At 45.6% G+C, this 26,332-nt stretch overlaps 1 protein-coding gene across 1 annotated transcript in view; it reads right to left on the bottom strand.

The window, feature by feature from the left end:
- The window catches only part of LOC111253356 (uncharacterized), a 174,282-nt gene that overhangs the window by 111,182 nt on the left and 36,768 nt on the right, over positions 1-26,332 (bottom strand). The window contains exon 2 of the mRNA XM_022812625.2: positions 16,023-16,265. Within this exon, the coding sequence (XP_022668360.1) occupies positions 16,023-16,265 (243 nt within the window). The remainder of the gene's footprint in view (positions 1-16,022; positions 16,266-26,332) is intronic.

The raw sequence follows: 26,332 nt of genomic DNA on the forward strand, positions 1-26,332 counted from the left end.
TAATCTCGTACTGTGTTCGGATGCCAGCGTCAAGCTTCGTCGGTGGCAGTAACAGCGATGTTAGTTGGGATATACGTGTGCAGATGTTGTTCGGCGATCATACTCTGATTCGCTCGGCGGATTTACTCGAGCTCAACTGCCCTGCCACGTTCTTTTCCTGACCAGCTGGTAGCCATGCGTCCACCGACTGAGCGCAAAGATTCATTTGTGTCCGCGTCGTTATACAAGAATCGTAGCAGTAGTTGTATGTCGTTCACGTCGTGTCCAATATCGTACGCCCTTGTTGCTTTGTAGCTTCCGCTGTTGCTGCTACCGTAGAGGCTGAACCAATGGCCGTCGCGATTTCAGCTGATTATTCGTTGTTCATTCTCGCCTCAGCTCACCGCTACCCTGAGCTTTCTGGCTCATCATCATGCATTAATGGTGGGGCAAAATACCTTGGGGAGAACAGGAGAGAGTAAAAAAATCGAGGAAAACGCGGTTTGATCGTACCAACGGACCAAGGGGATGTTCCCTGACCGCCTGGCCCTGTCCTCGATAGCAGGCCTGGAAACTTGATGTGTTCTACGAATTGCTTCAGTGCTAGCAAAATAGGGCATTCCCTTAGCGTTACAGAAAAACATTTACAGTAGTGTATGATGTATATATAGGCACTTTAAAGCACTGCATTGGAAAAGGTACCAACAGCAATAGCTAACATTTGGCGAAGTGCATGATCAAAGGACTTGAGGCCTCGGGGTCCGCAGTAGCCGCTCGACGTGCCGACTACGGTTGCATACAGCTGGACATATAACAATATTACGCGTTCAACCCGAACAGAAACGATGTAGGCCTTCGGATGCAATAGACTTTTCGAACCTGATTGTAACGCGCACCTTAGCCGACCGCCGACCGGAACAAGCGCATAGGCAAGGAGTTCAGGGTGAAATTAGTGGAGATAGAAAATATGAAAAGGAAAAATAGAAGCAATTTATCCATCCTACCCCCCATCCCCGTCCCCGGCCTGACCCTGTACCCCTAACATTGCCGAAAGCATTTTCTTGCTCGCACACATACATTAAAGGTTATAGCTATTAGCTCTGCTACCCTCACTATGACATATATACCTACCAACATATAAGCATGAATATCACGATTATTGTTACTGGAACTTTGGCTACTTACGTTATTTAACGGCGTTTTAATGAACCCCAACGTGAACAAGACGATAGACCGACAACGAAGCTGGCCAAACGCACAGAGACAACATCATATATTCCACATCACAATAAACATCTTTTCTGCATAAATCATCTGTTGGCGGCATTTGCGTCCACTTTTTTATACTGCCCAGTTTCGAAGTTATTATGACGCTCTTCCGATTTGTCCCTCTGTACTTCTGACGTAACAATTCCTTGCAGTGAAATAAATGAGAAATTAACCGTACGATGGATAACAGCATTCTATTGCTGTTATCCATCGTACGGTTACGCTGACTCGATCGACGTAACATGACAGACTTCTTTATGTTTCGAGTTTTACGTTCGGTGTCGCCGTTAGACATAATTCTATCAGACAGACGGCTGGCTTCTGCCAGCACGAGACAGAATCTTTCTGTTTGTCTATCTGTAATGCCCCCATGTTCGAACCTAGACCACAACGTCTCTCTACAATTAGCAGGCAAATACGTTACCGAGGCACTGGCAACATAACAGAAGCTAGCATCTGCTTTATTAAGATCATAACGTTATTCCGTTGATGATAAACCCGCATTGAGTAATTAGACGATCAACAAAACGAACACTTATTTCATACCGTTGCGATCGCCCGCTTCAAAGCCGTTACCACGACGCCGATGATACGTCAAACACGGTTTCATAAACATATAATAGTAGAAACATCAGCGTCATAGATGACTGCTGCTACCATTCGCAATGCAGGATCGCGTTGTTTTTCGTTGCGCACACTTCGGCTTGTTACGGCCGGGCAATGGTCCAGTTTACTGCAGTGCTTGTACCCATTATCGCGGACAATTAACTATAGAACAACAAGGGCCCTACACTGGGCACGTGTAGTAACGGATTGTTTACATCGCGTATTATTACGAACGCTAAGGGAAACGACAAGACGCTGAGTTACGCTTATCGAGAAAAAAAAAAAATATATAATGACACAACGATAATTGCTGTCTTCAAAAAGCTGAACCCTAGTTAGTATGCCGCATGTCTCCTCGTCGATACCCTACAATCTGTATAAACCCTAATCGAATAGAGGAAAAATCATACAACGATCTCGTTATGTGAAAACGATGTTTAAAACTGCTTAAAACAGTACGGCCACAAGGTTTGATGGACATAAACGTCAATCGAAAATACGGTATGCCATTACGGGTATCGTCGGAGAATCCGGGAACGATCTCGCTCGACAAAAGACATCACAGTGTATGAGGGGCTTACGGTAGCGTTGTTTGCCACTCAGATTTCGGCCTGTAGCTTCGAACCGTATGCATCGTCCGTGTTACTTGCGCAGGCTATCGTCATTTTTGTCATAGGGTGAATTTCTTCATGGCAGAAACTCAACGTCCATCTGTGCGTTTACATAACAATAAAAACACACTCGTTTGGAGCATTTCCGCCCCAAATGACTTGCTTTTTAAGTGTAATTTTTGCATAGAACGGGTTTCTAGAGAACATCATTAGATCGGTATAGACAATTGGATCGGTACCGTTATAGTATCATTCATCGATCGTGCGGCTGATAGCAGACAGCAACTGCACACTGCTTATAAACATTTGTCCAGGTTTTGGTTCACTGTTTCTGCTGCAGGCACAAAAAAAAAACTAGACGTTACTCAATCCGATATTACCTTTGCTCTCGGAAGACCCTCTGCGCCTCTACAGCCCTAGTAGCAGCTTCGTATAAATTTACTGGCTTCAAAAAGCAAGCCGAGTTACTGAATATAAGCCAATTTATACCGCTAGACACGCGAGAAACCTTCAACAATCAGAGTCAATGACGGCGATGCGAAACCCGCCGTCCGTAAATCAGCAGAATACAGAGTAGTCCCGTAACGTAATAGTAGCATGACATTACGTATACAGGGCTATCGAATGGTACCGTTGCTGAGTGAACTAAGAGTGTATATGGGCCAGCCGCCTTTGTGTTCTCACTGTCTAATCACATAATTAAGTATCCATTCTATAATAGAATGCTCGTAGACGACGTAACACGAGCTTCTAGATTCGTAGTGCACGAGTATAATATTAAAGAGAACGTTTTCTATATATTCACAGTATTCCCATGGGTTTTTTTACTCCGTCTACATTCATCTCTCTCTTTGTGGCGGTGCTGTCGCATCAAGCCGATAAAATAAATATCTGGCAATAGTCGTTGTGCCGTTGTGTTATATAGGTTGTTGTACGGAGACGAACGTCAGCTTTTTTGCTACTGTTTCATCACGAAGCGCGCTTCATCGCGGCTGAATAGCCGGACGGAGCTAAGCATGAACTGTCAAGACCACCGCCGTGACCGCGAATTATCACGCGCGCCATGCCCGCATCGACCATAATGATGAGGATGATGATAAGGGTTCTGCTCTTCACCGCTGCTACTGATGATGATGATAATGTAGGCGCTGCTTTTCTTCTTACCGCCGTGCCTCTGAGACTCCTCGGTGCACTTCACTTTCTGATCCTATTTACTTTCATCAACGGCTCTGAGACGCTGATGAGGAACATAATGGGGTGGCTGTGTACAGCAATGTAAACAGCGGCCGCTGCGGCGGCGATGATGACGACGCCGGCGATCCATTTAGTGAAGAGCATTATAAGTTCCTCCAGCGTTGACAGTCCTTGCCGCACTAACGGCAGTAGCAATAGCAGAAGCGTACGAAGCTACAAGCTACCCGCTATTTGTATATGATAGGTGCATAGGAGCCTGTATCAATAGAAATATCATTCTGTAGCAATAGGTGGATAGGATTTAATAGTCGTCGTCGTCGTCTGCGGTTGCTGCCGATTTGTCGGCTCTGCCGTTCACTGCTGTTGGCGCTCCGATGTTGTTCGAGGTACAGAAAGATGAACAGCTCGTTCTTCAATACGCCGGTCTGATAGTGCGGACGCAACAGCACTTACTGATCCACAGATAGAGAATAAATAGATAGGAATTCTGGACGGTGGGTGCGCGACAACAACAGTAGCATTATGTATTAATAGTGGTATTAAATGAGGCAGCTTGAAAGGGTAAACGACGTGATGACAAACCTGCGCCCGGCGGCAATTAATTCCATACTATAATTCGAGAAAGTAGTGAAGATAACGACTGTGACGTGAATTATCAACAACGGCAAAAATTATATTGTCACCGTATTGAATGGAAGCGTACAGATGCGCTCGAGGGGACGCTGTTAATGGTAGCCAATCTGATACTGAGACGTCGTCGCATGTGTCGTCGACAAGTACTAGCAGGCACTTTTGGATAAGCCCGTCCCGCGCAGTGTATTTGATTGAATAGGACCAGCACGAGCGTTTAAGGGCGCAATTGGCAAAGTCGTAGAAACGTCTGTCTATGGGGTAGTGAGTTTCGTCATCAATTAGTGTTTATCCTATGCATCATTGAAAGCGAGCGTAGGGACGCAGTCCGGGTGCCAATTCGTAACCTTTGCTTCTTTCGTCAATTTCATAAAAGGAAGGATTCAAATCAACTTCGAGCTTCATACTCCTCAATGTAACATTGACAGAACGATATGGAAAGGGATGAAGTCAAGGCCGATGCTAGTACAGGACAGAAAATAGGTGTATATATATATATATGACATGCTATGCGTCGGATATAGCTTCTCCAGTTTTTCAATCAGTCGGCAACATCGAGTGACGATTTAAACCGAGCTCCCCGTCTAACGCTGTTCCGTCTATTCTTCTGTTTTACAGTCCTATTCAATAATACGCCGCCACAATGCGCCTATTTAGTACCTGGTCATCTCCCGATGATCGGGGATTACAGCGTCAGATAGGTCTGGCCGCTAGTGTCGATTCTAGAACTAGTAGGTATGGTGCGAATGCTAAAACAGGCAGACCGGCAATTGGACCGCTCCCTTAGCGATATAAATCAACGAAACGACGCACGGGACCCACTCTTCCATGCGTCTTGTGCTCCCGCATGCGGGTTGCTAGTGCTGTTGTGCCGCTTCATAGACTGTTGTGTTTCTAGGATCAAAACTACGATAGCACGTCGTTAAGACGAGGAGGCACAGCTCATCTTTCCCTGCAGCGTTGACGTGAACATATTTATACATATATAACGTAATTAAACTAGCATCTATCGTTTCCACGATTGGCCAACGTATATATACATGTATATATATGCAGGTTTCAATACAAATGTATAGGTAACTCAACCTTAGACAGAAGATCATTGAATTTTTGACCACTTGTCGCCATTTGCGTTCTCCTTGACCACATTGGGTAAATAAGCGTTTGAGCGCAAAAAAAGAAAAAGAATGATCATAATTCTCATCAGTAGAACATTAAATTTATGTTAAATATTGACACTTGTCCATGTATGATAGTCGTAAATCTACGTTCAAGGGTAATTGATTGGATGTTAAGTGACCACGAAACCGCAGACGACCATGGTCTCCACAGAGGATGCTCCCACTCGACGTGCAACGTTGTACGAAGAGACGGCAGACGATTTCGTTCTCCGTGCAAAAACTGGTCGTCTGTTATCATCTCCCCAGTTCGATGGCGCTTGAGAAGACCTTGTTTGTCATCTTTGTCTTAAGCTAATCTCGAATTTGTATTCCTTCGCGCGAGCTTTTTTCAGACTTGAAGACAACTTCGACAGGCATCATCCTAGTGTAGCCTTCAGCTGCAGCGAGGTCCGCGCAGCTTTTCGATAATAAGCGCGATTCGAGAGACAGACCAGTCAAATGGCTAGCCGAGCAGAGGCGGCCAGGGTGACAGAAGATGAATTCAAAAACCGCTAAAAATTATTGGATGTGTTCGTTGTTTTTCCATAGAGTGGTGGTATTTTTACGCCCGCTGCTGCTACCACTGCTGCTATTGCTCTCATTTCTGACAGCATCAGTGTGCGTAATTTTCAAAAGAATTATTGCGTCTGCTATTTCTATGATAGCTCGCCGTAAATCTAAGTGTCCATTCGTGACCGGCCCGGTGTGGATGTTGGCGACAAAATAACGATCATATCTACTGAAGGAAGCTGTCTGTGAATCGTGTATAGGACGCATTAGTAACAAGTTCGGAGGGGCACCGACACCCTGGTGATATCAAAATAACGCATCACATCAATGAAAACATGAGTGATGGGCTACCAGAAAAATGACGGATATCTGTGAGAAAGAGTCGATAGTAAGACAACAATACATTTATCAGTTCGTGCCAGCTCTATCTTCATTTGTGTTAAGCCTTACGTTGCGTGTATGAACACAGCTACCGAAATATGAATTTCAGGTGCTTGTCCTTTTTCCGCTCTCAAATGTTACCTCGTGAACATTCGATCGAGGCAAAGAGCTACGGCGGTTAACGAGACGCTATAGGTGCTTTTTGTTATCTAAACGAGAACTTTTCGATCCAAGCGCCCTTATCGGCCTTTTAATCTCGTTTTTTTAATTGTAGTTGCCACCATCTGCTCGATCGATCGACAAAGAAAGACAAGGATGACTCTATCGGCGATACGCACGGCAGAAATACAGCGTTAACCATTGGAACACCACGAGATTGGCATGTTTACATTTTATGCTTCTATATGGATGCTGTTGGACGTATCAGAGCGTATTAGGGAACTACATAAAGGTTAGGAAATGCGAAAATATACATGTCATGAACAGGTCGACTGCCCTATGAAGGACATAGGCACGAGCCTAGAACTCTTTCGTCACTAAAAAAATTCTCATCGCGCTGAGCTGCCCGAAATTACCAGTGGTCACGATTACATGAAAGTTAATATAGATCGTGTGTGGGCACGCTCAGACGGCATCGCCGTATTCAGTGAGTCGGTTACCGATTCAGTACCGGTAGGTTAAAGAAAACTTCAACTAAGTAGGGATAAAAATATCCTGATTGAGAACGTTCGCAGTTGATGATCGTTCTCGACATAATGTAACAGTCGCATAATTCTTCTAGGATGTACGTATTTCTATGCATCTGTTGGTTCGGCACAAACCGAACGACTGCTGTGAGTGGCATGCTTGCCTGTAATTTTCATTGTACAATCTTGAATGAGACGATGTATATGTAACACTTCCATTCTACGATTCGTAGGCACTGCTATGACGAAATTTTAATCGATCTTCATGAAGAGATCGTGTCGAAAAGTATCTACGTGCTTAAAATCGAGCCTCTGTAGACTACCAGCCCAGCTGATATCGCTAGCTATCTTTTATCAGTGCACTTTGCATGAGGATACCCTGTTTCGTGTATTGACTACGAACAGACGACTGCTCTACTAACACTAATTGTGTCCATTATATAGTCAGATAGGACGGAGGTCATCGTCTCATTAGACTATGCTAGCTCATCTGGCATCTCGGCACCTCAGAGATGTAAATAAATGCACTCGCAACGTTTGCACCCATGAAGCTCAAAGTAGCAATGGTCAAAACCCAACTGTGAAGCAATGATGTGCTCGGTGAACAAACGAGGGTCGAGTATCAGCTTTCCTCAAAGAATCATCAATGAACTTTCTTTCGCAGCGTCCGGCATTCATCCTCTTATCATAACACGATTCGAGCAATGCGCTCAATGCTCTAGCTCAGGGCAGCATCTCTGCTGGTCGTCTGAAACTGCAGGCCTACTTTGGGCCTGCATCAGTCCTGCCGAAGCCGGCCAGCTGAGCTGCCGCCATTCTAACATCTCGGGCTTGTACCGCACTATTGCGCGTTTCACTTCCTGTGACCTCGGGTACGATGACAACGTGCAGTAGGACACACGATATTAATATATCTGCTGGTTGCATCGATGCACCTCGTTACACCGTGCACTCGACGCTCCTCAACGCGGGTGGGGCCACAGCGAGAGTTAAGATCACTAGAGATCGAGGTAGAAAAGTGTTTACTGGCAAGCTGCTTTTACCTATACCAACATGTACATAGATGGGGAGATAAGCTTCACCAGGGTAATAGACAATCAAAGATACGCTTTTGAATACGCACATACTGTGAATGTGATAGATGGTGATTGCAAGCAGTTTTTGAAGAACAGTCTGATGAGAGCTTGACGACTGTATTTTCAACGGCGTCTTGAGTAAACCAAAATGGGTATTTATCGTGCTTACCAACTTCGTGGATATATTCAGGCGGTTACATCTATTCGCACTTACGCAACCCAATGAAATTTACAGGCCGATTCATAAACCAGATGGAAAATAAACCAGATACACCTTCCCAACTTTCATATCGACTTTCCGGAGATATACGACTTCACGCTCCTCAGATAATTCTTCAATCTCAATTAACTTGCAAACGTACGAGTAAACAAGCTTTTAACATTATCTCACGCACTTTTGATACGAAATTTTGCTTTGATTTGCATTTAGTGATGAACGACCAGGGCTTTCTGTTTCCTACCGAATCTTATCCGAAACCCTATATTCTGTAGAATATCGGCTTAAATTTGACCGCCGATGTATCGTCACAAAACGCTACAGGTCCCTAGTCCCGCTTCAGAACCCGTAGTATTAATTTAGTAAATTTGTAAATTGAATGGCACACGCCCTGCTCTGCACAGTCAAACGGCCTCATGAAGAGTTGCTTTATAGCCATTGCCAACTCGACGCAGAAAAACGCCTGCTTCCTTTCGCAGTTCCGCTCTGCTCACCTGCGATGCTGAATATATTGACTTACATTAAACGTGGCAGGCGCGTGATACCATTTCATCGAATACTCGACAAGACTTCGCCTGCACTGCCCCCTTCGTTGCGTCATTTGCTCAGAAACGGCTACGCCAGTAGAAGCGATACAGGTTGTCGGCAGCGACTACAGGGCCGGAACGACGCTGGGGAATGATACCTTCCTAACGTTACGTTTGCACAACGTTGTCAGCGGCCAGCGTATGGAAGGAGAATTACGACGGTGCCGTATTGTATACTGGTATTCATTGATGTACAGAAAATCCGTCGGCGGCAGCTGAAAGGCCGCGATTGCTACCATCGCTATTCTTACGGCAAGACAAAAAAGCTTGCTCCTAGCATATGTGAACGCGGCATCGTTTGCGTTCGATCGTCCAGTTGCAATACCTCAGCGTTTTAATGTCTTCGTTGAAGTTCATGGGTTGTCTGCCGTGACATTCGTACAATGAAAGAGGGATACAGCGGTATGTCTCTCAAGCAACGAAGGAACTGTTACATGGAGGAAATGGTGGATACATGGAGGAAAATCTACTCGAAAGAAACTTTTATGCACGTCCTTTTTGTTCGAAGAGAAAAATCAAATAAGCTAACTAAATTAGAATGCTATATAGCGTAATTGATGAAGCGTCGTCATGACGGACGGTCGGTGTGATGAGCGAGCAGTTCTGCGCGACCTGGTACCTCCAAGTGACTTTTTCACGTATCTATCACTGTGATAGGTACGCTCATATATACATTACCATGCTATGATTTGTTTACCTTATACATATATGTATATTATGACAAGTTTCCGCTTGCACTCATCCCGAAGCAAACCGGGATTACATCTCAACAATGGTCTTGGCTAGCGCTAATTGCGACTACAAATTTCCGATACGTCATGACCTGCTACGCACACGTGTATACGTTTGGTACGTACGGTATTACTATATGATGCCATTACCCGTCAGAACCCGACAGGTTCTGGTTGCCAGTTCATTTAGTGCTGCCGCTTACTATTACGGACACCAATTCCGACACCTATTCATTTTTCAATTGCAACGGTAAAACCTGTAGTTATGGTGATAACTGCAGAATAGAAATAATACACTTCCGAGTAAAAATGGTAGAAGACCCCCCCATATGTCGTCACTGTCTCACTCTCTCTCTCTCTCTCTCTCTCCCCCCCTCGACCCTGTCCCTTTAAACTTTCGCCCGCGCCGCTCCACCTCAGCCTGTTCATATATATGAAGCGCTTTTTCTCGCCTGCTCCTCCGTTGCTCGTCTGGCTTTAATTACTAGACGACACGCCAAGCACGCAAATAGCGACCGGCCATATTAAAGTGGAATTTAAAAAAAAACACGAACAGCGACAGCCATATCGGTAGCGGCTACAAACAACAGCGTTGACAGGAGACAACGACGCCGGCGTCAGCAACAGCGGCTGAAGCTGGCTATCTGCTATGACGCTACGAGTCTGTCGATTGAGTGAACACAGGTAGAAAGAATCACGTCGTTGCCGCACCAGCGTCTGGGACAGCGGCGGCACCGACTTCTCAAGGCGACGTCATGTAAACATATACGAGAGTATCAGAGTAAGTTTAGTAGCCGTCGTAGAATTACCAGTTTAACTAATGCATCAGTCTTGGCCGCTGTCTTCTGCGAGAGTGGCCGGAGTCATGCGCTGCTGTTCTAGCCGGCGTTCTTTCCACCTGTTTACATTACGATGCATCGCCAGGCCGAATGCGCATGGAGAGAACAGACGAGATTACGACAGTGTCGACGAAGACGACGATAGTCGCAAAGAACAACCGGTCGACGGCAGGACGCCTTACAGCCGAAAGTTCTTGTCAGTCAGGTAGCATCAAAAAGAGATAAATTCCGGTCAAGCGGAGATGACTGTAGCAGCAGAACGGCCGGACACTGACGGAAGATCACCGAAGGAGGAGGAAAAGACGTAGAGCCAACGGCGACTTTGTCTTTGGTAGGAGCGTTCGGTGTTCGGCAATCGCGCCACTGTCCCTGACGCCATTGTGCCCGGCGTGGCCGTGGTGCTGTTCGAGCAGCCAGTCAACTCTTCGTTGCGATTGCTGATGTTACGCGCGGCTAGGGTAGCGGCGCTAGTCGCCACCGTAAACCTCATCTGTCCGTCGATGTAGCGCCGCACACGCTCCCTACAGGGCCATAACAATTAAAAAGGTCCCCGCCACAGACAGAATTTTCGCCGCTCTCCTGCTGTTGGCTTCGTTGAATCTGACGTGATGTAAAGCCAGTTATGCTGATAATGTTGGAACTGCTAAGGATGTTGGGCATCGGGCATGATGGATGAATAAAGTCTAGGCGACTTTACAAGCGACCTGACGAACGTTGCCGATGAACAGTGAGACACGTTATCATGTGGCTAACGTGACTGGAAATGAAATTTACCAATATGCCCCGAGTTCATGCTGTGACCGACAACTGTCGTTAAGCGTGAATTATTTTTTAATTTTATTTTCTAGTAGAAGAATCCTCACTCTTATAAAAATGACTGCGCAGACATGTGTGAGTCGTTTTGATACTGATATAGTCCGCGACATCTCTCATACGTGGATACGAACTCTCAATGCATAGGTGTCCGTCTACCTTCTTCACGATATATCATTTCCATGATCCAAAACAAAATAAAAAGCAATTTCAATGTCTGATCAGTCTAATAGACTTAACAGCAAGCGAGATGGCGGCAATGGGTTCTTATGATATGCTCGATGGATCCAGTATGTTTCAATTGATTATTGTGTGAGATTTGCGACCACGACCTCAGGTTAGCATTTATACACTGAAGCCTAGCCTAAGGCTGTCTACTCCGACCTCCTCGCCTGGCTGCACTACCGGTTGTCTTCCTCATTTTCGTGGCGAGAGGCCGAAAGAAACGGCCAACTCAACGCTGATCTGGTTGTACGTTGAACTATCGGTACCATACTGACCGTTCAGGTTAGTGTCGCGCGAGGTGCGGAAGCGATTTAGCTAGTGCAGGCCGTCGCTCGGAGATCGACGAGTCCGCCAAGTCGAGGACCCCCCTGAGCAACCCTCGAGCTTCAAATCATTCCGGCTGGAGGCTGATGTTCAGCTCCAAAGTACGAAAAGAATGAGGGAAGCTGAAGAGCGCGAGACTAGTACCTCAGGCAGCTCAGGGACTGCAGAACCCACAGAGCCAGTGGTCGAGTGATGCAGCTGGCGGCGAGAGGACTTCCGCTCTGAGCTCGCCACTAGCTAGCAATAGGCTAGTGAGTGAATGAAGTCCAAGAGTAGTCCAACAGAATTGACCGCTAATCGAATTGGATGGTCCAGAAGGACTACGAACATCGACCGCATTTCAACACGTTAAAACATACGGATTCGATGGTATCATGAGCTTAAAACCACGTACTTGATGGTGGTCACAGATTGTGGTTTAGGGCGTTCAAGCTGGTACTCTATCTGTGTATGTCTTAGTTGGTAGAGAAATACGACCAAACTAGCCCAATAAACAGCTTTGAATAACAGCAGCATAAGAGATAATTGATTGTTGCTTTGGGTGACAACTTAATGTTGTTGGTGTAACCGACATAACATGAGTTCTACATTAGCATAGTAAAGAAGTGTACCTGATGCGGCTGAACGGAACGGGAGACGCAATACTTTACTTGCTTATTACTCTTATATGATTAAATGTCACATTTAATAATTTAGGTCATTTGACGAACAATGTTTTTACACAAAAAAACGGCCTTTTTGCAAACCTTTCTTTAATTTAGACCAGCCAAGATATTCGAAGAAGAAAAGCCAAATTAACCATGTCGATCTAAATCTAATAGATTTCTTCTTAAGGCCAAAGAGTCTGAACCCAATCGTAACGCGTTGTTTTTGCCAAACTCCTAGTTTCTGAAGTTCAAACAAAGTCCAGCTGATAAGAAGATAAACTTCGATGAACCTGTCAAAACCTACTGTTTCTACATAAGACGACTCTGGCCAATATGATTCATTCTCGTATATAGTGATTCAAATCGATAATTAAAAGGTGACCAGTATACTACATTGCACTGCAGTCCAAAAGCTAACTGGAGGAATCTTGTTAGCCCAACAAATGGAAAACATGTTGAGTCTTTGGCAGTAAAGAGTCTTAGACAGTAAAGCAGGCCTTAAGACGTGCCTGCAGAAAAGATGCAGAGTATCATTTCTCGCAGAATACTAACCTTTTAATGCTAATTTAACTGAAAGTACTTTAAACAGCTTGACCTGTTTGTCATGTCGTACGTAGGGTACTTCTTTTTTTTTTTGGAATTTATTCTGTTCTTCCTAGGCCGGACCTCCACTTATCGATAGCACAGGGTTGACGCAGATATTTATCTTCGATGAAGCTCAAGTTGAAGTCGATTGCTTGAGTTAGGCTCTCGCTCCGATAGTTTTTTTCTAAACGGCTTTATGTTCTGAGCTCCATCGTTGATTGGAAATATATAATACATCACATGAGCTAATGAGGTTGCCCCCCGTTGAACTCAACTATCCCAGCCTCATTTAAGCGTAACATTCCAAACGTTCTAGTACCCTGCAAGCTGTCGTTGTTTAAGCTGCTATAAATTATCACCTATCTTCTATAATAATTATGCACTATATCTTACGTGACACTATAAAATGGCCATCTTGCTTAGCAATTTTTCTATGTTCGAGCACTTACAGTAGCTGAGAACAAATTTCTGAGAGTATAGCTATAACATAATATCCGTGTGGTTTTGAAACATGACAACAGCTCTTTCATGTGGCATCTTTTTTGACCGATAAGCTTTAAAAGGAATTGTGTACTTCATGACGTGCTGCTTCGTTTACTCCAGTCTTTTTCTTGCTTCCTCAGTGGTTTTATCTGTTAGAGTAGTCTTCTCGCTGTCCCAAGAGATCACCACCTTCTAACTGCGCTTCCTGCGACGATGTAGATAGGACAGCGGCGATGCGAGTGGCAAGATGTCGAGATTCACTAGGCCGAAATCGCGACAGAACAGGCACAGGAAAACAGTCGGCATTCGAGTTGCGCGCGCCTCTTTTTTGGTCTATGGCGTTCGTCCGCATCGTTGTTGGCTTTCATATGTCTCCATGTTAGTTTGTCCCGACATATTCGGTCTTTACAAAAAAAAAGTTCGCTTCGTTTAACGAACACAAGAAGCAAACAAGAAACCAGGGAGATATGTGCTGGCAACACTGATACAAAGAGCAGCGCGAGCAACTTCATGCATCAACAAGGTAGAGACATAAGGAAAATAACACCATGAGCTCTATGTATGTACTGGCGATACGGTAAAAGCAATGGTACCTTTCTCTACTGGGACAGCGACGCAAACGTAACAGGAAAAAAAAAGCTCTTTGATTTGTGGGTTTTTCTACACTTTGAAATGTAAACCCAGACGATCTGATCGGAGTTTACTGTACTAGCTGACATCCGCAATAGTCACCAGAGTGATGATACATGAAGGAATAGCAGGATGTATCATATCAGCACGCTCACCGTCCCCAACGAAACGCTCCCGTCGTCTTCTAGTCAAATGGAACCGGCTTATTTGCAGCTCCACTAGACTCAGCTGTATCTGTACGCACACAGGCACTAATTTACGTGTTGATTGCCGGTGAGTTCCTCGTCCGTAAGTTCTCGCTGTCGTGGACCACGATGACCTTTCCTAGCTCGCAAACTCGTCGTTTATGAATAAACTACTATGGTTCATCAACCGAATGGTATACAAAAAACTGCGTAACTATTGATAATTGACATCGACATTGCCATACACATTGGTTCTATCTGTACGATAGTTAGTTCCTGGATCGTAATAGGGTCGCGAATCAGCCCGACGTTGATCAAGAAAAATCGACGAAAGATGAGTTCAATGGAAAGCGAATCGATGACGGAGCGAGAGGGAGAAAACCTGGGTCGACCCGTAGGCGACTTGGGAAAGGACAAAACGAAATGAAGAAAGAAAAATGAAATGTTTGGCCGCAGGACCGTTCCTAGCAGCGCTGCTGTATCTACTTCCTTTTAACACTTTCCAGGCTCTCCCCAACAGACAACGACATAGATTCTCATAGCTGATCACCACCAATGCCTATGTAGCATCGATTGGTATGGGTCACCCAATACGTTCTCCAGCTCTGTTCTAGCTACTAATCCAGCCAGACCCGCACTGCTGTCAATTCTCCACTCTCTATTTGTAGTTCGCACGCGTATTCGCGCCTATATAGACACGGCACAGTCCGAAGGCAGTCGCCAGCTCCGTTACTTAGTCAGATAAACAAGCAAGCGGGTCTCCCAATTTTACACAGCGTCACCTTAAATCCTCTCGGCTATGTCGCCACAGAGCTCGCATAGCCGGAACATTACCGTATATACCTAAAGGTAGGTTATTTGAAGAGGTCCTGAGTTCGTTAGTGTTCCGCTGTCCTGCCCAAATGAAAGCTGTCAATGATTGGATACCATTCACCAGAAGGACTGCTAGAAGGACACGATGAACCGGTCTTTGACTAACAAGCTACCGCGAGGTAACCGCACCATGTGCATCTATCTAGATTTCTTCCAGCGCTATGTGTTATTTTAAGGTAAAGCGCGTATTCTAACGCCGGCGCCCTTTTGCCTTAGAATCGCTAGAGGCAAAAAAAGAAGAGGAAATATGTATTGACGAAAGTTAACGCTTTCATTCAGCATGGTCATTTTTTTCAAGAACAGCATACTTCAACATGAAAGAACATGCTCGATGATAAGTTCCTTGGACTTTTTCTCGTCGCTTTGTTCCCTGTCCAGGCGGTCTACGACAGGGACACAATCAGAACAACTACACTCGATAGCAAAGAAATTAGCCTAAATACAATGTGTTTCACAAATACAATGTGAGGTTAGTGATACTAAGTAGGCATTATTGACTTAACACTGGACAGAGGTGCAACTACGTTATCATACACACACGGACGTAATCAGAGGAAACCCATTAGATTCGAATCGACTGATTACCTAAACCTAGCTACTACCTCTAGCTTACCTTGACATCATTTGATAAAGCTAAAATCAATAAACAGTACCTTTTGAAGCTGTTATCCATCGATTTTCGTTTCCTTCCCTCTACCTGTCGGACTTATTTTTATATGTAAAATTAAAAAAGCAAAGTAACGATTGAGGTCTACCTAAACGCAGATAGTGCTGCACTTACCTCGACTCCATTGGCGGTCGTCGTCGTTGGCCAGACGTAATGCGGTGGCATATGATGAGGTGATACCGAGTCGTGTGGAGGTGGAGCTGGAGGTGCATGGTCGGCCATCACAGACATCCAGTGGACCAGGCCAGATGAAGGTGACATTCGACCCCCCGTGACACCGACGCTTGCCACCCCAACACCGGCGGTCGTTTTCAGTCCGCCGTCTGCACCGCCTGCACCCCAGACCAGCGTCGCTTTCTACAAACAGAAAAAACAGAGCCAGACGATGAAAAGGTACTCGGAAACGGTTAAAAAAAAAATACTATTATCAAGCAGGATTTTTTCGAGATCAAGCGATGCGTGGAAGTGGCTATTTTGCTTGGCTTCATAGAAACTTACGCATAGCAGTTAGTATAATCTTTGGTACTCGCGAACAAAGAAGTGGGTTTGTTTCAATCAGCTCTGTACTGAGAGATTTTTCTATTGATCTGATACGTGTAATAAATTCATCTAAAAATTACCACAAATCGACCATACGCTGTTTTCCTACAATGGTGTCCGTGCCACACATTATTGGCAGCTTCTAAGCCATGCACATGGCTTAGAGGTTGCCAGTAATGCATTACGTTTTGCTATATACGTGTTTACAACATTATCGGCTTGCCATTGGCGTATGTATAACACCTACACAGAAAATAGCACGACCAAATCTTTCAAACAGTCATTTCTAGCCAATTTGTCTTGTTACGATAGAGACGTTATACGAACAAAAAGCTGAAAGCGTGAGGCGATTTTCTGTCGCCTGCAATCTTCCGCCGTGCAGCCGTAGTTTTGCCGTCTTGTTTTATCCCATTGCGCTGTGTACTTGTTACTCTTGTTGTTGTTCTCGCACCGGGGGCATTTGTTCGTCAGGCCGCATTTTTAAATGGCAGTAACTACCGTCCTACCGTAATAAGGGCCAAAGCCCTTGTTGTAGTAGCAGCAACTGCAGCAGTGGCGTTACGAACAACGGCCATAATTACAAAACATTTCTAATTTTAATACTTCTGTCATTTTTGTCGACAAAAGGTGGGCAAAGCGGTAGTAGCGCCGCTACCCACGGTAACAACAACAACAGCCGCAGCCAACTGGGAAAACATATCTAGCACAGAAGTAGCTTGTTGTTCTTCGAATGTCAGTCTTTACCATCGTAACGAGATCCTTGGCAGCGGCATCAACGGCAGAAGGATTGGACGTCTCAAACGCCGCAGTTCTTCCATCCGGTTAATACTGATGATGTGAATTAGCTCTGAAACAATGTAACCCTAGCTAACGGTTGTAGGCTCGGTCGCTGCAGTCATGAGAGTCAGCATAAAAAAAAAATAAAAATACTACTCATCTTGGTAATAACAATCACAATAAAGATATGACGCTGACGATGATGATTTTTGCGATGATTTCGTTGCTATTTTGACGACTGCGTTAATGCTGCTGGTGCAGCGAAAGTGCTGACGATGGATTGCCCTTCGTTTCTGTCTCATTTTTCTATAAGGCTGGCTTCTTGGCTCCTACACTTTGTTTTGGGCTGAATCGCACCCTCTCGAGCGTATTTTAGCCACTTCTATTTTTGCTCTCACTTCGCCAGGCACTGCCGCAAAGCCTGTCGTCAACCGAGAAATAATCAGTATCATGAGTTTGACGGTTGCCAACTCTTCGTTGAGTCCTTGTTACCGGAACGGTGTTATTCTCGATTCTCGTCGAGGGGTTAATCGCTGCCGAGGATTGATAACGAGCGTCAAGCGACCGACCGTAATCATCAAGCGACTCGATGATGCCCAGTTGCAGCTAGCCGAATATGAAAGGCGAGCTACGAGCAATGGCTTCTAGCCATTAAAATGTTAACCGTTTTCTAACTATCGCTACCTCGCTAACCGCGCTTAAGTTCAGCGTGCATTCAAGTTCGGGCCACTTAACAAGACTGTCTACACTACTCATCTATGTATCTATGACTGCTACAAGTTAACAGGTATAACTACATATCACACTTATGCTTATCGTTACCCTTGGTTACGTTTAGCCGGTTATCGGTGTTACAATTTTCCTTGATTCTGCCATTACGTTCGAGGATATATTGTCTCGACGGACAGGCGGGCGGATGGATCCGGTCTCAGGCTATCCGCCTACGCCATCATCTTCGCAAGCATTCCCCTTCTTTCTCTTTCTTCTAAACTGCATTATTATCCTGTTTCCTTGGACCGTTCGCTGGGTATCGTTAGACATCATTTTAAACGTCGTCGACAGATAACGGCTCGTCACATTCATCAACAAACGAATGCTCCTTTTCTATTCGGCATTTACGTCAATCATCTGGTCGTCATGTAAAATTTCGTTATTATTACAACATGGTAGAACTTCGTCGTTCGTTCATTATGGATGTAGCCGTGACGGTTGCGGTAATAGTTACGTGTGTTACCCTGCGGCTGTTGTGGTCCTGCGGCTGTTGTGGTCCTGCGGCTGGCTAGTACTTATATCGTTGTGGCTACGGACCTGTAGCGATATGCTTTTGATGATTATTATGTTTCTCATTTGAGACTGCTCGATCAGTCGATGCTGCCAAAAAGATCGACGACAGCAAAACTCTTCGAAAGGCAACTGTGAGGGAAACGAGGAAAATATAGGGATCGCAAAATTATACACGCGGTCATATGAGTTCGAACAAGTTCCGTATGTTCAATATGCCGTTCGTTGCATGAGCAGCTAGCGTGAACGCTGACTGTCTGTGAGATTGGCCATCATAGCTAACAAGCTTAGTTCAAAATGTAGTATTCAAATATGGCAGTATTTCCCCTTAATTCCACGATATATCATGATGTTCATTGCGTACCATTGCTGGGCCCAGCTTGAGCAACGGCTGCTCCATTCGACCGTCACTATCATGGTAGCATGTATTATCTTCCACGTACCGATGCGTCAGAAAAAGCAGAATGTGCCGGCGGTAAGGGATGTTGATGTTTCCATGTGTGGGCATGGTCATAAACTGGGACTGGCTGACAGACAGGAAACCTAAATAGAGCCTATGGCGGCATACAAACGCAACGCGGCGGAATTCACAACAGGCAGACAGCAAGAAAACTACAACAATTATACAAGAGCCAATGGCGCCATCGTTGGTTGCCACATTTCATGAGTACGTAGATATATATGACGCGGCTAAGCTAAGTCGTTACGATCGCTCGTATCTCTTAATTGTCTTTATTACCTGTTTGCTTACGTGGAAATGATATGCAATCAATTTATTTGAACTAATTCAACAATTTTCAAAGGGGTCTTGCCCCTATTGTATACAACTATTGATAAAAGGCCAGGGATAAAATGGGCACGAACAGGTCCAAATTGAGCCTCCTTGTTAGAAATAACAATAAAAGTGAAAGGTATAAGAATTTTACAACACGCGACAATAACGCGAAAACTGCCACTAGTTGATTTGTGATGTACTATTTTAAACGATGATAGGGCGTGCGTTTCGCTTTCGTGAAGTGGGTAAATAACATTTGTCCTTGGTTGTTTTTTTTTTTGGGGGGGGGGGGGGGGGGTCTTTATTATTTTCTAAGTTTGCCTTTTGGGCATTACTTCTTCGGAAGAATCCGATGGAGCGTATCGTCTGGAGTGGAAATTATTTAATTGAGCTCCAAGCAATAGAAAGGTGGTCACTTAGGGTGCGTATCGTCAGCATACGTGAAATAACTACAGTATAATATTTAAATATTTCGCTATTTTTTAAGGCGTCTTCAACATCAAAAAACGCATATGTTTCCCTTTATTTACTTGCGAGACACTTAAAGGCTTACTAGAAAAATATGTTTCGCTAGGTGTTCTCATTGTAAGGCGGCGCTGATGGACTGTTCTAGTGACACTCATCTAAAAATTGATGTCATGCGACAGGTAATCACCGTCCTAAATTGCACCACACACAGAACAGTAAGAGTAGGGGGTGAAATCAGCAGCAGCAGCAGCAGTAACAGCGACATTTCTACAAGCGATCATCGTGAAGACCAACTATTACTTCCAGCACTGCTAGTGACTTTTATGCCGATCGCTATGCATATTCTTCACTCAGTTATCTGTTTACTGATACTTTCACGTCTCTACCTGTCTCTAACCAACATAAACGCGGGCCAAAGATGTTGTCGCGAGTCTAAAAACCCCAAGCTTCCTCTGTGTAAATGAACGAATCTTTATTGGTTTCACGCCGTCTGCAAGTTGATCAACAGAAGCATCCGAGGTGCCCGGGTTACGCACCCCCTCGTCCCGTTTTCATTAACCTCCATATCGCTCCAAACTTCGTTTCTTTTTGACTGTTCCCCGCTTTCCTGCTTTCCGTGGTTCCTTGCTGCAGACGATTATTTCACTACCGTTTTCGATGTCCCCTCCCTTTTTTACCGCTTCTGCTGCTGCCGCTGCCGCCGCCGCCGCTGCCACCGGTGCTTCTGCCATCTTTAGCACGTTGCGTTTGTCATTGCTCCGCTACGTCATCTTCGCTATCGTCCGCCGTTCGTGAGCTGAGTAGGGAACACTTCTGTCTAGATATGTCGGTTTACATATAAGCACAGGCTATAAGAGGCGGTGAAGGAAAAAGAACGAGTGGAATGGTAGCCGGTCGTTCCTTCCTAACTTAGTTGTAAGTTGCCGTGCGTAAGTGAGTAACGTTGGCCCACAGGAGCAGAGCTCACGCAAGATATTGGGGCGCAATGGTTGGGTAGAAAACTATGCCTAGTCGACATGTGCCATTTATGTGTGTATGTGGGTGTGTGTGTGTGTGCGTGTGTCTCTGTGTGTGTGGGTGTGTGTGTGTTTATGTGTGTGTGTGTGTGCGTGTGCGTGCGTCCGTGCGTGCGTGCGCTTATGCATGATGACTGACCAACGACGCAGCGACATTCTGACGCAAACAACGATGTACTTCGTCTTTCTTTTGGTGTTGACTATGAGAGGCGTCGTGGGTTGGCATTAGCAGCCGCAACAAAGATGACACCAGTCGCAACAGCGAGTCAGACGAAGGCGAAGATGAGAAAACGACAAACGAGGTATTGTAGACGGCTTCAGCAGACCAACCAGCTGCTTTTTCGGCTGGAGCACGGTTTCGACGACAACGACGACGAACGAAGCGATCGAGCGAGCGAGCGAGCAGGTAATAGAGACCCCACTTTCTGATGATGTTTCTGATGTGGTCGCTATGGACGGTGATGAACCTGCCGCTGGACAACAAGGAGTCAGCCGAGCCTTGTGGGACGCCGCCATTGGACGCTGGCAACAGTCACCGGATGAACGCGGTGGAATAGTTGCATCTGTGTCTCCTGTGAGTAGTGCGTGTGTGCCCACCTGAGTGAGACTCACTTCATTAAGGCCTCCACTTCACTTTACTACTTTCCTTTATTTGTTGTCTCTCGGCTTTATTTCTCGAAGTCTCAGCGAGTCGTTCTCGGCACACGGCGACAGTGACGCTATTGCAATGCGAGTTTTACTACTATTCAACTCACTCGACCGAGCCAAACGGCCGTGTAGATGAAGCCTCACCGCCTCCGCAACAGCCGTCACCACCGTCGTGGACGACGTTGCCCAAGAAGCGCGTCCTGGGCAACCGCGCCGAAGCCCGTAAGTATGAAGATCGACTAAACTTACTTAGTGAGTTTTGTCAGGGGGGGGGGGGGTTCGCGCCGATTCGACGTGCTCACACACACACACACACACACACACAAGAACATGGGACAGCACAGGCGGCAAGACGGCTAGCATCGGCTAACACAGTAGCGTCACCGAAATTTCGAATGGTTGTGACCGGTAGGGTTTTGACAATATGACAATCCGACGCTTCAACGGTCCCGCGATGAACAAGCAGAGGTTCGTTCGCTGACGGCCGCGCGAAAAATGTCATAAAAATGTCAATCGGTCGGTTGGCCGATGGACCAGCAGACAACGAAAACAGTATACGACGCCATCGCAAGGACCATTCGACGTGTTCGGTTAGTGTTCATTCAGCTACGGCCGTTGTTGCGGGCGCTATAGCTGATGCTAAACCCGCTGTTGGCGGCCGCTGGCTAACGCTGAGTCCGTTTTTGTATGACGACTTATTCCGGTGCTGCTTGTGCCTAGATGAAGCTGCTGCTGCTACAACCGCTCCTGCCGTAGTCGCCTACCTAAAAGTATTCTTCAACATAGGAGCAACCATTCACGGTTCACCCGTGTAGAGTTGTCTCTTTCTCGGAGCGCCGGACCCGGTATGGACTGTGCAGTTCAGCGCGACGCAATGAACGCATCCTCATCATTGAAGACGATTCAGCTATGCTGTTGTAGCAACTACCACAATCCCAAAAGTAGCTTACTACCGCCTTCAACCATCAGTTTCTATAAACGATTAGCAGAGACACAGATATCGTTTCCCTGCGCCCCCAGAGGCGCTCCTGGCGGCTACTACCACTATCAGAGAAGCCATACGATATGATTTGTTATTGCTATTGCTGCAAAACTTGCTCGGTTACCTAGCGCCTTAGCCGCACCGCTGAAGTGACGAGTGAAGTAACGATGTCGCATCCCCGCAAATAACAACACGGCAGAAAACAGGAATCATTATGATCGTCACCTGAAGCATCGTCGTTAAAGTCATCCCGATTGTTCCCAATAGGCGTATCAACAGGCATACAAAGCCATATACAAAAGCACACTCACTTACAAACATAGTAACAGCCAAACCATTTCGGTAACGTAAACGAACGCGACACACGTGTTTGTAACCCAGAACGGTCCAGGCAATCTACGAACCCATAATTGCTATACCGTTACTAATGTCGTGGTAGATATCGGAACGAAAGGTGAAAGTTCGGATGGCTCGCATCTTATTCTTCCGAAGAATGCTGCTTATTATAGGAAGTACTCGAGAGCTCATGTGTATCAGATCCGTTGTCCGTCAATACGACTGACATTAGACATTCAAGCAATGGAGTCATAGGGTTTGACAGAAATAAGAGGGTATTGAAACAAAGAAACAACGGTTCAACAAATTTAGATCCTATATGGTGCGATCTCTTCCTTTGTCCATTTCAATTTTCCAAGGGGGATCTGGAAGGTGTCGTACGATGCTGTTTAATATTGTTGATATTTTGGTTGTCCACTGGATTTACCCCACCGCACGATCGGCTAAACCAATGAAAAAAAAACGCGTCCACGAATGGTAACTTCCATTAGACTGGGTAGAGAGTGGTCCACGAACTGTGTGTCTGATCTCTGATTGAATCTAGTTACAAATGAAAAATATCTGGAATTGCCGAAACACAAATCTATGGTCAGCCTGTAGTCGACTAAAGATTGTACGACCCGGCGTGCCGTTAGATCAGTAATACTATTATTCTTGTGAAGCATTGCGTAATACATTGCAAGCAAGCTCACATAAAACAAAAGACTCATCTTAACTTAATAGTGTAAACAAAATCACATTCGACTAACAGATACTCCGCCTAAGTTCGAAACTCGTAATCGGTTAATCAAAGGAGTACGAACCTACTTAACGCAGGACAAGGCCAACACAATCTCGCTCTTTAGCCTAACGTCACACGCCTACTGTCGTAAGTTGTAGAAGTAATTTGGCGTTGCTGCGCGCGGTTCCTCGCCATTGTCATATACTTTGTTCCCGCCCGCCTTGTCTGTTGTAAACGACGCATCTCGGCGACTACATAATCGTCGGAGAGGACGACTATCACTTATGTTACTTAGGAAAAGGCCAAGATGCTACATCTTGCTGCTTCTCTACATCGTCTTCACCCTCGGCCAGCGAGTAGTCGCCATTTGTCTGGCGACAAACATCGCCAGAAACGCGAACAGCGAAACAAAACACATGAACAAACAACCATTTAGCGGGTGATCGCTAAGCGACTACTTTGATCAGCCGAAATAGCAGCAGAAGCGGTCACAATGGGAACCGCTGGGTCTCGTACAAGCTGCTGTAGTAACAGCACTAAAAAGCCATCGTCACGCACCCATAGTAAAAGCCCAACGAGTCTATGGCGTGGCTGCCTAACGGACAAGTCGTACAACCAGCTACTATGGTTTGTATTGTGGTTACAAATCTAGCGAAAGCGTCGGCGGTACTCGGGACTGCCGCAGCGGGATGAACGACAGACATTCAAGCCCGAGCCCAAGCCCAAGATCGAAAGCTGCAGCGGCGGAGAAAGTAGGCCCCGGCAGTAGCAATAATCGCTGTTGAGGTAACAATAGTGATTGGTGGTCTGTATATGACAATAAATATATAGAGACAGAGAACAAGGCCGAGAAGAGCCAACGGTGTTAGGCTTTCGGAAGTGTGTCAGTCAGCACACGTCCAGGTGAGAGGCTTGACTGATATTAAGCAAATTGTGCGATACAACAGGTCACAAACGAGGGGATCGCCGATTGCGCGCCTAGGTGGTGACAAGGTACCGCAGGAACTTTTGTGGTAAATGGAGCCAGTTTAATTTGTTCAGCGTGGGACAGTTGCCAAGGGCAGAATAGTGGTCAGGCAAGAGCCCTGTTGCCAATGTGGACATCTGCTTCGATATCAGATGATCAAAACGACGTAAATATCCTAGTGACATCTATCAGTATAGCTGTTCTAGTAGACACCAAGTTATTGTCAGCACGTTGGCTGATACGATGTTAAGTGTCGGCAAGCAGAGCTAGCAGAAAGTTCTGACACGTACTTATCTGTTATGCTTCTATGTAGGGTCGATATATTGGTAAAATGTAAACAGCGACTTCTTTCGAGCCTTTTCTACATTACCAGCATTTTATAGGACTAAAATACGTTTCCTTTTGCTGGTCGACAATTAGCTGCGTTTCTTCATTATCTTTGCTTTGGGTCTTGCTTTACCTAACTGCGTAAGGGTAATGCTTGTTCTCAATTACGCTGCACGCGGCGTCACGTCAAAGCTCGTTTTGGTTATAACAACAATAGCAATAGATAATCTGAATTTGTCTTCGTCGTGTAATGCGATGGGCCGACGACTATTCCGCGGATGATGTGGTAACAGGATGTCCATTTTATAATGGGTAGCTGCTTATCTGCACAGAAAGAGCGTCTGTGTCAGCATGTGAATCAAGCTACGGTTTTCCAGACGCTCACACAAACGCTCATATAGACGCGTTCACTTGCATTAAAATTAAGGAAAAACTTCCTGGCAAAAAAATGATTATCCTCGGAATACGGCACAACTCGCCAGTTGAACGAGGCATGCCACTTGTTTCGAGAACCGAAGTTGAGTGAAGGCAACGATGATGGCACATTTTTCAAATATTTAGAGCTGGCTCAAAATGCCAAGGTCCCTTAGCTATTTCTCCATTAGTAAACTCACTCATATACATGAGCAATCATCTAAACTGCTACGGGGCAACTCCATCCAGCACAGAAGGGAGCAAATACAAACAGCTCGCCCCCGCTCTACGTCGACTCATCCACTGGCGCAAAAATCATTAAGCCAACTCGATCACCACGGTACAGAGGCTTCTTGACCTCCCCCGGTGTCCTGCCCTTTTCAGTCGCCTAACTCGTGGCACTCGTCGTTGCAGCCATAACTCGTGCCTCAGCAGTCCCGTAATGATAACAATAACCGCTGTCGCCAATGCGTTTATGGCGGTCCTATTTCTACTGGCACGGCCATTTTAGCTTCGGCTACTGATTTTAATTAGAACAATAACAATAAAGAATATTTATAATAACATTGCCACTAACACACATAACGCTGTATACGATACTACCATAAACAAACATAGTCGACGGGCCCGCAAGCCTGAACTAGCGAAGAAGCGTCCAGCAGCGGTCTTTTTTATTCCTCAGATTAGTTCGTAAGGGGGAACGGTAGCAAAAGCTGAAACTGTGGTGCCGATTGGACTGCCGTAGAGCAAGCGAGTCGCGGCTTCTGCGGCCAGCTAATAACATTGAGGTGGCTCCTCAATCATTATAGTTTTTGCCGATGCCAACGGAAATTGTGGTTACAGTTGGCCTATTGCATTGTGGTGCGTCATCTCCACTTACGACAGAGCGAGCGTGCTACGTCGTGATGCCTCGAAAAGTGACCACACAAAACGCTATATCATACGCGTCTATTCTACTTTAGCGACGAGGTCGCGTTACATTAGGTAGCGGGCGGTGTCTATCCCAGAGTGTTATTAACAGAGAACATTTTCTGTTATCCAACCTAGTGACGTTTCTGATCAGCGAAGAAGATTCGACAGATTTGCTCCATCTTTGCATCCGCTGTACATTGTAAAGCTTTCTGTGTATCCCAGCGCACCGTTAGCCATCATATTTATCAACGTTTCAAAAA

This window comes from Varroa destructor, unplaced genomic scaffold (genome assembly GCF_002443255.2).
Source record: "Varroa destructor unplaced genomic scaffold, Vdes_3.0 BEIS01000006.1, whole genome shotgun sequence".
In the NCBI taxonomy this organism is placed as follows: Eukaryota; Metazoa; Arthropoda; class Arachnida; order Mesostigmata; family Varroidae; genus Varroa; species Varroa destructor.